General features: G+C 45.4%; 2 protein-coding genes across 2 annotated transcripts in view; both read left to right on the top strand.

Annotated features, from left to right (window-relative positions):
- The first annotated feature begins 2,393 nt into the window (after nt 1–2,393).
- On the top strand, nt 2,394–9,925 carry riok3 (RIO kinase 3). Its single transcript, XM_015396793.1, has 13 exons — nt 2,394–2,707; nt 4,510–4,625; nt 4,832–4,977; nt 6,937–7,044; nt 7,110–7,219; nt 7,294–7,437; nt 7,508–7,635; nt 7,706–7,888; nt 7,963–8,122; nt 8,195–8,275; nt 8,347–8,436; nt 8,686–8,799; nt 9,221–9,925. Exons 1-13 carry the CDS (start codon nt 2,672–2,674, stop codon nt 9,329–9,331), a joined length of 1,527 nt encoding a protein of 508 aa, XP_015252279.1. The 5' UTR covers nt 2,394–2,671; the 3' UTR covers nt 9,332–9,925.
- Nucleotides 9,926–11,189: 1,264 nt separating this feature from the next.
- LOC107098903 (chromosome unknown open reading frame, human C18orf8) overlaps nt 11,190–14,778 on the top strand; it is a 13,875-nt gene continuing 10,286 nt past the window's right edge. The window contains exons 1-9 of the mRNA XM_015396792.1: nt 11,190–11,371; nt 12,145–12,221; nt 12,310–12,394; nt 12,479–12,535; nt 12,608–12,694; nt 12,775–12,915; nt 12,990–13,093; nt 13,174–13,263; nt 14,125–14,230. Coding sequence (XP_015252278.1) covers nt 11,273–11,371; nt 12,145–12,221; nt 12,310–12,394; nt 12,479–12,535; nt 12,608–12,694; nt 12,775–12,915; nt 12,990–13,093; nt 13,174–13,263; nt 14,125–14,230 — 846 coding nt within the window. The 5' untranslated portion in view covers nt 11,190–11,272. The remainder of the gene's footprint in view (nt 11,372–12,144; nt 12,222–12,309; nt 12,395–12,478; nt 12,536–12,607; nt 12,695–12,774; nt 12,916–12,989; nt 13,094–13,173; nt 13,264–14,124; nt 14,231–14,778) is intronic.

The raw sequence follows: 14,778 nt of genomic DNA, 5'->3' as shown, positions 1-14,778 counted from the left end.
CATCCTCACAGGGAGGAGCAGCTCCCTGCAGCAGGAGGATCCATCCTCACAGGGAGGAGCAGCTCCCTGCAGCAGGAGGATCCATCCTCACAGGGAGGAGCAGCTCCCTGCAGCAGGAGGATCCATCCTCACAGGGAGGAGCAGAAATGTCCTCCTGTGTGAGGAATATCTTCACAGAGGAGGGGGGCAGCATCCTTCAGGAGGAAACCGGTTCCTTCCAGCAGGAGCATCCATCCTCACTGGGAGGTGAAGGAGGAGCAGCACCTCCAGCTGCATCCAACCGGAGGGAGCAGAGGAGGTTCAGGAGGAGAAACATCTCCCAGGAGGATCAGGAATCTATTTTCATCTGGAGGAGAGACCTGCTCGCTGCTTGAATCCTGGCCATCCTGCCTGGCCCATCGGCCCTCCGGTAGAGCTGATGCTGATGGAGGAGGAGGAGCAGCAGGAGGTCTGCATCCCGCGCATAAAAAGATTTAAAAAAGGTTAAAAATGATAATAAAGAAGAAAAATAAAGGAAATGAAAGAATAAATCCTGAAGGTGTCCGAGAGGAGGCGCGCGCCTGTGAGTCCGTGTGAATGCGCAGCAGGAGGAGGAGGAGGAGGAGGAGGAGCAGGTTCACTTTGTGCTCCCAGAAAAGACGTCAGGACGCTTCAAGGTTGTCAAAGCAGCGTCAATAAGCCAGGTAGCTTCCGGTCAGGACTTTAACAATAAAAGCTGGAGGGTGAAAAATATCAATTGGGAAAAAGATTTTTCTTAGATCTTAAAATAAAAAAAAATAAAAAAAAACTTAATTTAACGAGATGCACACAAAGAAATAAAATTATAATCTAAGATGAACCGTAGAATGAACCTTTATTTGGGCCGTGGCGGCGCAGGGTGCTGGGGGCCACTCAGTCCCACAGACTACCACTCTGCCAGGGGCGGAGCTAGACGGGGGGCCAGGGGTGCCCATGGCCAATCAATGCCCACCCCTACCATTTCCCCCCCTCTGATACAGACGGTTGCAGCACTAATCATCTCAAAGCGGAATGTTCAAACTTATCAAACATTTTAATTTTTCCATATAATAACAATTACTTGATATTTTAAAACGCTGTGGTTAATGATGCACATCAATATACTAACATTAAAGCTGATATATACAGAATTGTTGCTCTTTTCAGAGCTACGTTTTGTGTTATAGGAAGTTAAGAGAAAATTATGTTTCTGTAAGTCATCTAGGAGTCTGCTACTTTAATAATAACAATTTAACATAGATATTAGTGCATGTAAATATTAATTTTATGCAGAGCAATTTTTGATAAAAGCAGCTATGTAATGCATTCAAAAAGATGTTCGACCCAGAAATGTTATCCACTATAACTTTAATTTAGACATCATGATATTTAAATATATGTGTCTATTTGTTAGCGAAAGCTGTAGGAAAGTATAGTTGGTTTTTATTTAGAAAATATGGATGTTGTGCTTGTTCCTGTTGGAACAGTTTAGGTTGACCCTGAGGCTTCCCAGCATTTAATGCAGGACCAGCAGGTTCTGCAGCAGCTTCTTCCCCACCGACATCACACTGATGAACTGTTGAGAAAACTCTAAATCATGTCACAGATTCTGCATCAAACTGATCATAATAATGACCATTTTATTTATTTATTTATTTTGCACCCTGTCTTTCCTCCCACACTGTTATGGACTGGAAATGTGAAATTTTATTTCAGTTAATCTAAGTCTGAGTAAGTTAAATAAAGATAAATAGAAGGAAACGTGTTTAAATGTAATCATATAAAACTATGTCCATCTAAGGTGTTAAACCTAATAAATAAATGAGTAACATTTGACCCGTTTAAAATGGACTTTATCTCAGAAACTTGTAATTCTTTTTTAAATTATGAGCGTAATGCTTTTATTTTGATAATCCGACTCCCCGGGTTTCCGTTTTAACGTTCACGCACCTGCACGCGCCTGCTGGTCTCAGCTTTGATGATGCGCGTCCATGAGTTAAACCGGACAGACGGGGGCGAGCGAGCACGCGCACTCCTTTATTGTGATGTCGGTCAGACTTTCTTTGTTTAATCTGAGTTCTTTGCCTTGAATATTAGGAAATTAATCATTCTGTTTTTTACACATTTTTATTTTAGCTGAATCTGTTAAGATAATATTTAAACGGGAGTTTCTTTCTGATTTATATTAGAGTGAATTTAACAGTGCCACTATATCTATCTATCTATCTATCTATCTATCTATCTATCTATCTATCTATCTATCTATCTATCTATCTATCTATCTATCTATCTATCTATCTATAATCTTATTTCCAGTATTTTATATTTGAAGTATCAAAATAAAACCTGCAGTTTACATGCTTTTATTGTGAAGGCAGCAGGTATTTAAGCTAAACAGTGACGTATTTCCTCCCGTTCCAAGGTTCACCGTGTCCAGTTGCTTGTCAGACTTATTTCGTCTCCATTTAAACCTTCTTCTAATCCTTCTAGAACATTTTTCTCACCGCTGACTTCCTCAGACGTTCAGACAGCAGCTTTCTGTTCGCCTCGCTTCGCCTTTTCTTCCATTTTTGCGCCGTTTTCCGCCTTTCTGTGTCGAACTTTTCCCAGTTAGCTCCGCAGCTAGCCACCATTTCCCCCAGAAAGAACCAATCAGCTGATCGATATCTGCAGCATGGATCAATCAGGAGTCGCAGCTCAAACCCAGAAGGTAAGAATTAAAGCTGCTTCACTTCTTTTAATGTTTTATCCTGTCAGCTTTTAATTAGGTCAGGTTTATGGGTGTTAGCTGTTAGCTTAGAGTCAGGCCTCTGACTCAGGCTTTAAACACACGGAAATGAACTTTGAACATTTGACAAGATAAGGATTTATTAATATTTAGTGTATTTATTTAAATGTTCCTCCTGATGTCATGTCGGAGGAGATTAAACTAAAGCTAAATGGATTAATAACAGTAAACAGAACCAGACCCTTAAAAAAAGCTGTCAATAAACTTTATTTAAAATGATTCATCAAACAATATGAGCAGCAATTAGGACATCAATAAAGATAAAAGTTTCAGCTTGTTTTTCCAGTTTTTTATTAAACTTTTGGGCTAATCCGTTTAGTTTACAGTGAATTATGTTAAAAATTTTGACTCTTATTTAATAAAATCAATGGATGCCCATAAATGAAGCTCTGAGATAGAAATGGAGCAATAATTAGTGTTTACATTTTATTACAGGAGATCCCTTTTAAAATTAAAATCAAACGCAGAGGTTGAATTTTTATTTATTTATTTTTTGTTGTTGAACTAAATATTTCTTATTGTGGTCAGCAGTTGTCTGGATATGATGGAGTATTAAGGCCAGGATAGAGAGTTTATTTATTTCTATTTACTTGTTGTTCAAGAATAAAGGCGTAACGTCACAAGAATAAACAACAAACAAAAATAAACAACCCTTTCTTCCCTAAAATGAGGAATGTGGAGCATCATGTGAAGTTCTACTTTAGCATCAGTTTGACCAATCAGGAAATCTTTTAGCAGCAGCATCAAACTGGGCAGGATGTCAAAGTGGACTCTGGCTGCTGATTGGTGGAGCTGGGTGGCCGTCATCTGATGGGCGGAGCTCCAAGCTTTCTTTCTGAAACAGGTTCATAAATGATGACTTTATTCACGTAATGTTACGACTTTATTCTTGAAGTAATAAAGTAATCTCCAGCCTGGCCCTAATACACCGTCGTAGTCTGGATGATGTCTGAAGAATAATGACATAAATACCTGAGAACATGAATTAAGGAGTTTGTTGTTAATAGAAAATGATCAAACAGCCCAAAGGAGGTTTGTTGAAATTATAGAAGTGTTTTTCTGAAGGATGAAAGGAAATCTAGAGATTGAATTTCTACTGAGGCCAGATCAACGACAATATAAAAGTCAGTCTAATGTTTAGGAGGAATGTTAGAGCAGAGGCCTGGAGGCCAAGGAGGACAGGGAGAACAGGTTCAGGTATCTGAGACGAGCTTCAGGTTACGTGTTAAATAAACTGATCTTTACGATTTTAACTGTATTTTTAATTAGAACGGAGTAGATCTGTGATTCTAGAATAATCAGAGTGTAACTGGATATTAATTTCCTCTACAGCTATAGAACTAGAAGTGATTGCAGGTTGCCGTACACCTCTGATTACAGAACCAGCTGGCCCATTTAACTGGACATGTTGTAAACCATCCATAAATGTTTTCCTGCTGCTCCCAACAGTAACTGTGATGTCATTGGTTGTGGGCGGAGCCATAATGAGCTCAGGGCATGTCTGAACATGTTCCACATTCTCGCTGATCCAATCGGTTTATTACAATGAGCCGGGTGTCATCAGGAGGAGAGCCAATCAGATCAGGGGGTCTCTTTAAAGCATCAAACTGAGAATAATGGGGCAGCCAAGTAATCAGATTACAATCCCATCTTGGGTTTCAAAGCCAGTTCTTATGGTTCTGACAGCAGAAGCTTCTGATTGGACCTGTTTTTTGTCTCTGCAGAGTCCGTGGGGCTCGGTGGGCCCGGCGCCGCCTGCCTGCTCTCTGACTGATGTGATGAGCGAACAGCTGGCCCGACAGCTGGATGAGGAGAACAGCGCCTTCCCGGGGCTCTCAGAGTGAGTCCGGTTTCCTGGTTCTGAACCCATGTTTGCTTTATGATCCTCAGCAGTTAGCGTTTTGGTTCTGAACGGTTCTGGACCTGAATATTGTCTCCAGGACCTTCAGATCTTCATTATTCTCCCACTAGAGATGTTAGATTGAACAGAAGGTTTGCTGTGTTTCTGCTGAACCTGACCCGGTTCTGTTCTGTTGGGTCCCCCAGCCCTGCGGCGGACCTGCTGCTGTCGGAGGACGCTGCAGACACCACCAGCGACCTGATGCTGGCCCAGATGCTGCAGATGCAGTTCGACAGAGAGTTTGACGATCAGCTGCGCCGCGAGGAGAAGAAGTTCAACGGAGACAGCAAAGGTGGGCGGCTCCTCCTGTTAGCCTTCAGGGCTCATCTGACTAAACGGGTCCGTCACAAGCAAGCAATTTATTTGTCAGCTACAATATATATATACATTTCACACTTTATCCTTGACAAGGAACAAGAAAAGCACATGTAGTACGAGATAAACATTTCATCAGAAGGAAAACATCAGAGACTGGAGCCACATGAAGGTCAATCATTTCAGACATTAGTTTTGTGTTATAAAGTGCGTTCAATTTGTTATTACCCTTGATCAGATGGTGTAGGAGCCATTAATCCTTTAGTGTTTGTCGCCACCAGGGGGCGTATTTATTTTGAGTTCTGACTGTCTGATGGGGGGATGGGTTATTTAAGGTCAACCATCAATTCTGTTCAGGTGTCGTTAATAGGCTGAGGCAAACAGTTTTCTACTGCGCTTGGTTTGGATATATGTCGAATTTATATGGATCTTAACGGAAACCGTAAGGCACTGGACATGTAACTGAAAATAAATGACTTTATTTTATGTCAAACGGGGGATCGGCATTCTGGATCTTAAGTGAGCGCACGTAAAACCAACGCCTTTCAACAGCAACCACCAGTAGCCTAAAATATAGGATTTTAGCCGCTACAGATGGAATTTTATCAACCAGCACTAAAGTTCTGGATGCATCACCAGATGTTCTCGGGTGGGGGAGGGGGAGCAGTTCTTCTATGTCCTTTTACCGTAACATCCAGGGGAGATTTTGATAAGGTGGAGACTGAATCCAGAAAACACTTATTGTTTGGAGAGCAGGCTGCGCAGGAATTTTCCTTCAGTCTTTTATTGCTGGCTCTACGTGGCGAATCCATTATTCCATATTTGTTGGGCTTTACCGCCTTGAAGCGAGCGTGCTGATCCAAGATATTATCCCAACCTCACCTTTGAGTTCAACCACTACAGCCAGGCTGCATGTTACGTCCACCAAGGGCACAACATATTTGAGGACACGAGACAAAAAGATGAGGGTTCAAAAAAAAAATTTATTTATAAATTCTCTCCTCTTTAGCTTTCTTGGCTCAGCTTCTTCTGATTTTCTGCGAAGAAAAATAAAGTTAGAGGCCCTCAGATCCCGTGCCCCAAAGGAATCAAAAAATAAAACCCAAAAGTAACAACAGAAAGTTGGACCTGGCAGGCCGATCAAACAGAACAAAACGGTACAGCAGGGGGCCAACCCTATACAGCGCCGTCGAAGCCCCTACTGGTACCGGACTAAAGCACAAAAATAACCTAAGCAAAAGAAAAATCGAAAATAGGACAACCGGTCCCACCAGGCCAAAACCACAAGAAAAAAAGCAAGCAACGGCTAACCAAAATACCACATGGCAGGCTGGAACGTCCGCTGCGGGCCGCAGCGACAAGACAAGCGTGCACCGCGCACGGTGGAACAAGTGGAAGCAGGTGGAAAAGCGGCGTCCAGGCGAGGATAGAAAGGAACGCCCCAACATGCCGAAAGCCAGCCTATTTATTGGCGGACAACGGCACCAAAAATTAACGTAATTAACTGGCCAAAAGAATTATTCAGCTCCCAAAATATATTAACAAAAAATCCTTCAACTAAAGTCTGTAAGAAAACAAAGAAAAGAAATAGACAAAAATCATAATGTGCCCGAAGCACATAACACTGTGTTCGATCACACCCAGCATACAGCTCCGCTAACGGTCCTGCTAACAGTCACAGCCTCTGTGAGGGCGTCATCCGCTGCCAGCAGCCTGATCACCGCCCAAATTGCCGCCGACATCCTCTGACTGTAGATACATCAGGTATCGTCCAAATTCAGACACCAGAAATCTGAGTATCATAAATCTGATAATCCAAACATCTTCGATATCCTCCAAGCCTTCCAGGAGTCCATGGCGTATCCCTGTGTTACTCTGATGGGGTTCGGTTAGTTCCGCTTCTCCACCTTTAAGGTGTTTCTCTGCTTGTGTTCAGTCTCCATCTCCTTTGAGAACTACCGGATGGTCCATCCCTACGAGGACAGCGACAGCTCCGAGGACGAGGTGGACTGGCAGGACACGAGGCGCGACCCGTACAAAGCCGGTAAGAACCTGCCGCAGGCGTTTGGCGGCTCCGAGGCGGCGTCTCATCCTGTGTTTGTTCTCCAGACAAGCCTCAGACGACCCCCAGGAGAGGCTTCAGCGGGAAGGGGAAGAACATCACCACCAAACACGACGAGGTGATGTGCGGACGGAAGAACACGGCTCGCATGGACAACGTGAGGCACACAGTTCGTTAGCTTTACCTCCCGTTGGTTCTGGAAGTCCTAACCACCGGCTGTCTGTGGTCCAGTTCGCTCCGGAGGTCCAGGTGGGGGACGGTTTGGGGATGGACCTGAAGCTGTCCAACCAGGTGTTCAACTCTCTGAAGCGCCACTGCTACAGCGAGCAGCGCCGCAGCGCCCGGCTGCACGAGAAGAAGGAGCACTCCACCGCCGTACGTATGACCCCAGAACGGCGCCGATCCGGGCCCGATCCGGAGCTCACTGTCCCGCCCTCCTCCACAGGAACATGCCGTGGACCCTCGGACCCGGCTGCTCATGTATAAGATGGTGAACGCCGGCGTCCTGGAGAACATCAACGGCTGCATCAGCACCGGGAAAGAGTCGGTGGTGTTCCACGGCGACGGAGGAAGGTGAGTGGGTCGGACCTGTAGGCGACCCGGCCGTTCTGTCAGAGGTCTAACGGAGGTGTGTGTATCTCAGCCTGGAGGAGCAGCCCGTCCCAGAGGAGGTGGTCCTGAAGGTTTTCAAAACCACGCTGAACGAGTTCAAGACCCGAGACCGCTACATCAAGGACGACCAGCGCTTCAAGGACCGCTTCGGCAAACAGAACCCCCGGAAGATCATCCGCCTGTGGGCCGAGAAGGAGATGCGCAACCTGAGCAGGTACCAGAACCCAGCCGTGTGAGCAGAGGCACGCGGCAGCATCTTCTCTGTAACCGCGGTAACCGTCTCCTCAGGATGAAGAAGGCTGGCATTCCCTGTCCGGACGTGGTTCTGCTGAAGAAGCACATCCTGGTGATGTCGTTCATCGGGAAGGAACACGTTCCTGCGCCCAAACTGAAGGACGTGAAGCTGGGCAGTGAGGAGATGAAGGGCGCGTACCAGCAGGTGGTGCAGGTAGGACGCCGGCAGGGCGGGGGGGAGGTCCTCCATCACCATGGTTACTGATTAGTTTATGCTTCCGTTCAGCTGATGCAGCAGCTCTACCACGACTGCAACCTGGTCCACGCCGACCTGAGTGAATACAACATGCTGTGGCACCAGGGGAAGGTAGGCGTCCTGCTTCCTGTCGCCGTTCAGGTCCATCAGACTCTCTTCTCACCTTTGCCCCTCCCCCCCAGGTGTGGCTGATTGACGTCAGTCAGTCGGTGGAGCCGACTCATCCTCACGGGCTGGAGTTCCTCTTCAGAGACTGCAGAAATGTCTCCACGGTAACGACTTAGACCAGCAGCAACTGAGCCATCGGATTGATGGTTCCCGTGCCTCTGAGGGTTCTGGTTCCCGTGCCTCTGAGGGTTCTGGTTCCCGTGCCTCTGAGGGTTCTGGTTCCCGTGCCTCCGAGGGTTCTGGTTCCCGTGCCTCCGAGGGTTCTGGTTCCCGTGCCTCCGAGGGTTCTGGTTCCCGTGCCTCTGAGGGTTCTGGTTCCCGTGCCTCTGATGGTTCTGGTTCTTGTGTTGCAGTTCTTCCAGAAGAGCGGGGTGGCTGAGGCCATGAGCGTCTACAAGCTTTTCAACGCCGTGACCGGCCTGAACATCCCAGTGGTGGCCGAGGACGAGTCTCTCTTCATGGCTGAGGTAACGGGCCGTGGTTCTGGTGGTCCAAGTTAACAGTTTGGCTTCATTTCCTCCCAGATTGATGGATCTCTGGTCCCCAACTTTCAGAGCAGCCAGAGAGGGAGAATAGAGAACGAATGATGAAAAAGGGGTCCCTATGTCCTCCAGCAGTCTAAGCCTATAGCAGCAGATCTATAGAGATAGATCAGGATAACCTGAGCCACTCTAACTAGAAGCTTTATCAAAAAGGAAAGTTTAAGCCTAGCCTTTTGTTTGTTTTAAATAATGGAGCAAATTTCTGTCCGTATAAAATCTGCAGGTTGATCCTGAAGGCGGCATTCCACTCTGACCTTTAGCATCCAGGTCGCCCCCCCCCCTGTCTCCCGTGACAACGTCAGCTCTGAGCACGTGCAGTAACCCCTCCCCCTCTGTTCCCTGACAGATCGTGGCCTTGGAGAAGAAGCAAGAGGATCACATCCAGAGACGAGGGAAGAAAACGTTCCCGCTGACAGAGGACGGCGGCCCCCCTCTAGAACCCGACTTCGATGACTAATCCCCCCCGACCCGCCTAACCACCGACTCGCTTTGATCTGCCGTGTCACCAACGTTGTACGGAGGACATGGACCCAAGAGGAGGCTTCTGGGTCCATCCCCCCCACCCCCAACAGAACCCCACCCACCGCCTGCTTCATGGCAGGATGCAGCGCCACCTCCTGGCTGCAGGAGGGAGGGTCTCCTGCAGGCTGAGAGGGAATCATGTCCTCCTGCTTTATGGCTGTTTGATGTGAAGCTGAAAACAGAAGCACTTGAAGGTTATCAGTCGTTACCTGATGGGCCAATCAGACGCTCAGATGCTCCGACGCCGATTGATTAACGAGCTTTTAACGAGTCGTGGTCGGACCTCCTCAGTCTCTGTTTTCATGGAGTGACGGATGAAAACCAATCGGCTCCTGAAGCCCAGATTTTGCTGCTTTTGCTGTTTTTTTTTTTAATGTGTGATTTTATCGGGTGGGATGAAGTAAAAATATTAGGATTCATGTTTGAATAAATGTAGAGAAACGGGTTTGCTGTGAGAGAAAACATCCTAAATGTTTAAGTCGTTAAAATCATCCTGAGAAAATAAAAAGAGGTGGAAGCATAAGAATCACCACGTGGCTTTGTTTGTTCTTTAACAGTCATTTCCATTAACATGATACAAGAGTGGACCCCGCATCGCCATCTTGGGGAGGTCAATCTGCAATCCTAACCATTTGGTTTAGGCAGCAGGATGTCTGCACTGTGCAGCGGATTACTGTTTGTATGAGATAGATTTATATATATAGTTATAGAAAAGTGTACCTTCTTTAAAGAGTGTATAAAAATAAGTGACAGGAGTTAAAAAAAGGAATGAAAATAAAAGTCCTGCAATGTAAAGTGTTTTTACAAATGTATTTAAGAATAGACCAATATACATCTGTGGACATTTTTACTGTTTTTTATATATATATAGAGAGAGAGAGAGACAGACGGACAGGCAGTGAGGGTTATGTGTATACAAGTATAAATATATTTGTATACATAGCAATAAAAAAATGGCTGTTCTTTGCAACATGCATCCATCAGTGAAACATTTGTTTGCTTTCAGCAAGAAAAAAAACAAAAAAAAACAACCGTGAAAATAAAGTACAATATTCAGCGAGTTAAAATTCTGTTCCTGCTCAACATTTTACACTGAGTGGAACTGGCGACCTTACCAAGATGGCGCTCCGAATGACGTCAGCGCTTATAGGTGAGAGCGATCGATGCGGGATCTACTTCTATTATCTATGGTCATTCCTGCCATAGATATCCATAATAAAGTGATTCCTGCTCAGGACCAGACATGTGATGCATGACAGGTCACATGACTTGGCTAATGGCTTCCGGTCTAGCTCTTTCAAAGTAAGACTGGTGGATTCCTCTCGATGCTCGTTATCATATTAATCCCTAATCAGACAAATAACAATTGGGATTCCGGATTATTTCAGGTCCAGGTAATGAATAATCTCTGGGATCCAATGCAGTTTGATGACTAAAGAACTGAATGAACACCTTTCCCAACTAAATCCTCAGCTTCATCTATTGCCATGACAACTGGGCAGAAGAGGTAAAAATCAGGAGAAAACGTTGAAAAGAGGCTCAAAACACCTGAAATAGTATCATTAAGGAGGGAAAGTAAGAAAATGTCAGGAAGTGAAGTAAAAAAAGAAAATTAAATAAAACTAATTTTAAACTAATCAGGATATCTGGCCCTAAAACTCTGAGTTAAAAGTCAAAACGCAGTTATTAATGTATTTATTGTTTTAATTTAAATCGATATCTATTAATGGCAAAATAAAACCAGAGGAACGGCTCGCTGCCCGGCTCTTATTTTGAAAGTGTAACGCGGAAGTCCGGTCAAAGCTGGTCTTCCGGTTCCTCGCTCCTCTTTTTCTCCTTTAAAGCGCAGCTAAAGTTGCGCTCCCGGCGGTTCGGCATGGCTGAGGAGCATTACCTGGAGCTCAGTGAGAACCCGGTGCAGTTTGAGCACGCGTCCAGCGTCAACAACGTCTTCTTTGATGAAGCTAACAAGCAGGTAAGCTAGCCTGTTAGCATTCGCCCGGCTAAAGCACCGAGCTAACAGATAGCTCTGTGGTTTAAACTAATGATGGTGACATGCATAGATATGAAGCTTCATTGAACAGTTTGGGTTATTTTCTCCAATGATCCCCGCAGTTCATGAAGCTCCATGTGAACATGTCTCCCCCTACTGGTGGAGCGCAGAACTACAGTTAGTGGTAGAATATGGGATTTTTAGCAATATTGTTTTTATTTTCCCCATATAAGTTCATTTAAAATAGTAAATATTGGGTCTATATAATGATGATAATAATAATAATAATAATAATAATAATATATATAAAACGAGTAGGACCATCAGAAACTGGCAGTGATGCTAACTTAATGATAAATTAGACATTATGAGGACAAATTTGATTGAATTATTTATTTATTATGTTGGCTTAAATTAGTCGGAAAGTTATAATTAAATTTTTTTATTTATTTATCTGTTTAACTCATCAGTTGGTGGCGGTAATATACTTCAACTAGTTTGCTAGCCGCCATAAAACCTTACAAGAAGAAAAAGGATCACATGCTAAAATTAATTAACTAATCAAGTGAATCCCTAACCAAAAACCTATTCTAAGTGATTAAACTAAATAATCTACATTCTACGATTTAATTGAAAATGCAAAAATAGCTCCATGACGACAGGGAGACCGGAGGACTGGATCAGAACCATGGCTGATGTTTCTAGCAGGTTCTGTTTAGGGTTGTGGGTTTTTATGTCCTGTTCTGTGTCTGCAGGTGTTTGCGGTGCGTTCAGGCGGAGCTACGGGCGTGGTGGTTAAAGGGCCGGATGACAAAAGCAGCGTTGCCTTCAGGTACATCAAGTCTGGGGGGGAAAAACGGCTTCCCCCTAAAGAAAGGCTCAGAGCCAAACATTCAGACCATCCTGATGTTTTGTTCCAGGATGGACGATCGAGGAGAAGTGAAGTGCATCAAGTTCTCCATCGGGAACAAGATCCTGGCTGTGCAGAGGACGCTGAAGTCTGTGGTGAGTTCAGGGGGCGTTGGTTTCTAGACGAATGTACCGACCCGGTCAGGGTTCTGTTGATCCGGTTCTTCTGTGCCTCTGCAGGATTTCATCAACTTCATCCCGGACTATCCGCACACAGAGTTCAGTCAGGAGTGTAAGGTGGGTCTCTGCGGACGAGCGGCCCGCTTCCTGAGGTTCTGCTCTCTGCTGACGCTCTCTGTTCCTCCACAGACGAAGAACGCCAGCGTCCTGGGCTTCTGCTGGACCAGCTGGAACGAGGTGGTCTTCGTCACGGACCAGGGAATCGAGTTCTACCAGGTAAGCCTCGGCCCGAATCCGGCTGGTTCCCCCGTAGCGCTTCCGTCCCGCCTGCGTCAGCGGCGTCTCCGTCTCTCCAGGTGTTTCCAGACAAGCGGAGCCTGAAGCTGCTGAAGAGTCAGAACATCAACGTGAACTGGTACCAGTACTGTCCGGAGACGGCCGTCATCCTGCTGTCCACCACGGTGCAGGGGAACGTCCTGCAGCCCTTCGCCTTCAGGGTCTGCTTCCTCTCGCTCTGATGATGATGATGATGATGGTCCGTAGGTGTTCACCTTAAATCTGTCCTCCCCAGAACGGCGCCATGACCAAGATGTCCAAGTTTGAGATCGAGCTGCCGGTCGTTCCCAAACCCGCCAAGCTCAGCCTGTCTGAGAGGGACATCGCCATGGCGACCATGTAAGCGATGGGCCGGGCCCTCCGTGGCGACCGGATGAGTTCTGTTTGAAACTGAGCCCTGGTTCTGTCTCTGTGTTCAGCTACGGCCAGCTGTACGTCATGTACCTGAAGCATCACTCCAGGACGGTGAACAGCCCCGGAGCCGAGGTGGTTCTGTACCACCTGCCCAGGTAAACGCACGGCGGCCCGATCCGTTCCTCCACTTACGGTTCTGATTCTCCTTCATTTTAAACCATGAAAATCTATTTAAAGGAACCAGATTTCTGCATGTCTGGCTTCTTCTAGCCCCGCCTCCTACAGGAAGCAGCCTGCACTCACCTGGAGGCCGTTTCCTGTAGAGGAGCAGGAAGTGGGCGGGGCCTAGAGAAGTTTGTGGGAAGCTGTTTGGATATTTTTGGCCGTTATTCGTGGTTAATTGTGAGATCAGAAACACTAGAATCCATCTTGTCCCGCCGTCCTTCAAAAGCTCCAAACTGTAACGGGTCGGCCAATCACGTTGCAGTATTATGGTTAAAGGAGGGGCGTGTGCCTGTGATGAAACCTAGAGCTGCTGAACCAAAACAAAGATGGCGGCTCAGAGGGCGGAGTCCAGCTGCTGCTGTCACATCTGTTTGATAGAATCTATGGCTGAAGTGGTTTCTCATGGAGTCTGCTGCTGTTCCATTTGTTACAGTGATTGGCTGAAACCAGACTTTTAGAGGCGGGAACTAGGCTTCTCATCAGTTCTATTCACTTTATTTCTATAGCTCCAATTAACATCATCTCAGGTCACTTTAGAGAGAATCAACCAGATCATCCAGTCAGATTGATTCAAAGTTTCCCTCTGAGGACTTTAATTAATAAAGCAGTTTATCTGATCGATGCTCAGTTAACGATCTAATTAGCTTCTCATAAAACATCATTTGTTTCCATAAAGTTTTTAATACATTTATGTTTTATGAGCCTAAAATCAGGAAATATTAACCTGGAAAGAGTCTTTCTGTGTGAGCAGAACCGGGTCCGATCCAACCTGTGGTTCTGTCGTCCTGCAGGGAGGGGATCTGTAAGAAGAGTCACGTGCTGAAGCTGAACACCACCGGGAAGTTTGCTCTGAACATCGTGGACAACCTGGTGGTGGTTCATCACCAGAGTTCTCAGGTCAGTTGGTCGCAACCCGAGACTCGGATCATAGGAAGGAAATTCAGAGACTCGTATAAAGTGGAAGCTTCAGACTGCAGCCGCTGCAGGTTTTACTGTGGATTATTATGGGATGCTAACGGCTCCTAACAACCTGTTCATGTTAGCTGTAGTTTCGCTATGACTTTATATCGTTTTAAAATAAATTAGCCTCCAACAGTTTCTCTCTGCTAAGCTAACCGTTGCACAAGAGGAAAACAGGTTCCTGCTAACTAAAAGCTCTTCCATTTACGCAGAAGTTTAACTCGTTTCATTTCTACACCGGTTAATTAATCTAATTCAAATAGAGCTGTTAAAAAAAAATAATCCCCAATTGTAATTTAATCAGAAAACCAATAAAAGCACTGTTTTTGTATTTGCCATTAGTTACCATCACTTTTTTATGTCATTAACATCATAAACGTGTAACGGTCATATTTGTCCTAAAGCCAGAAAAAATTTTCACTTTTTTTCTGCCTTGTTCCTCCTGTTTTAAAATTCTGTTCTTTATGATGTCATTTGGGGAAATA

This window comes from Cyprinodon variegatus, unplaced genomic scaffold (genome assembly GCF_000732505.1).
Source record: "Cyprinodon variegatus isolate N-32 unplaced genomic scaffold, C_variegatus-1.0 Scaffold821, whole genome shotgun sequence".
NCBI classification, from domain to species: Eukaryota; Metazoa; Chordata; class Actinopteri; order Cyprinodontiformes; family Cyprinodontidae; genus Cyprinodon; species Cyprinodon variegatus.
The sequence above is the reverse complement of the archived record's forward strand: the minus strand, read 5'-3'. Positions and strand labels throughout refer to the sequence as shown.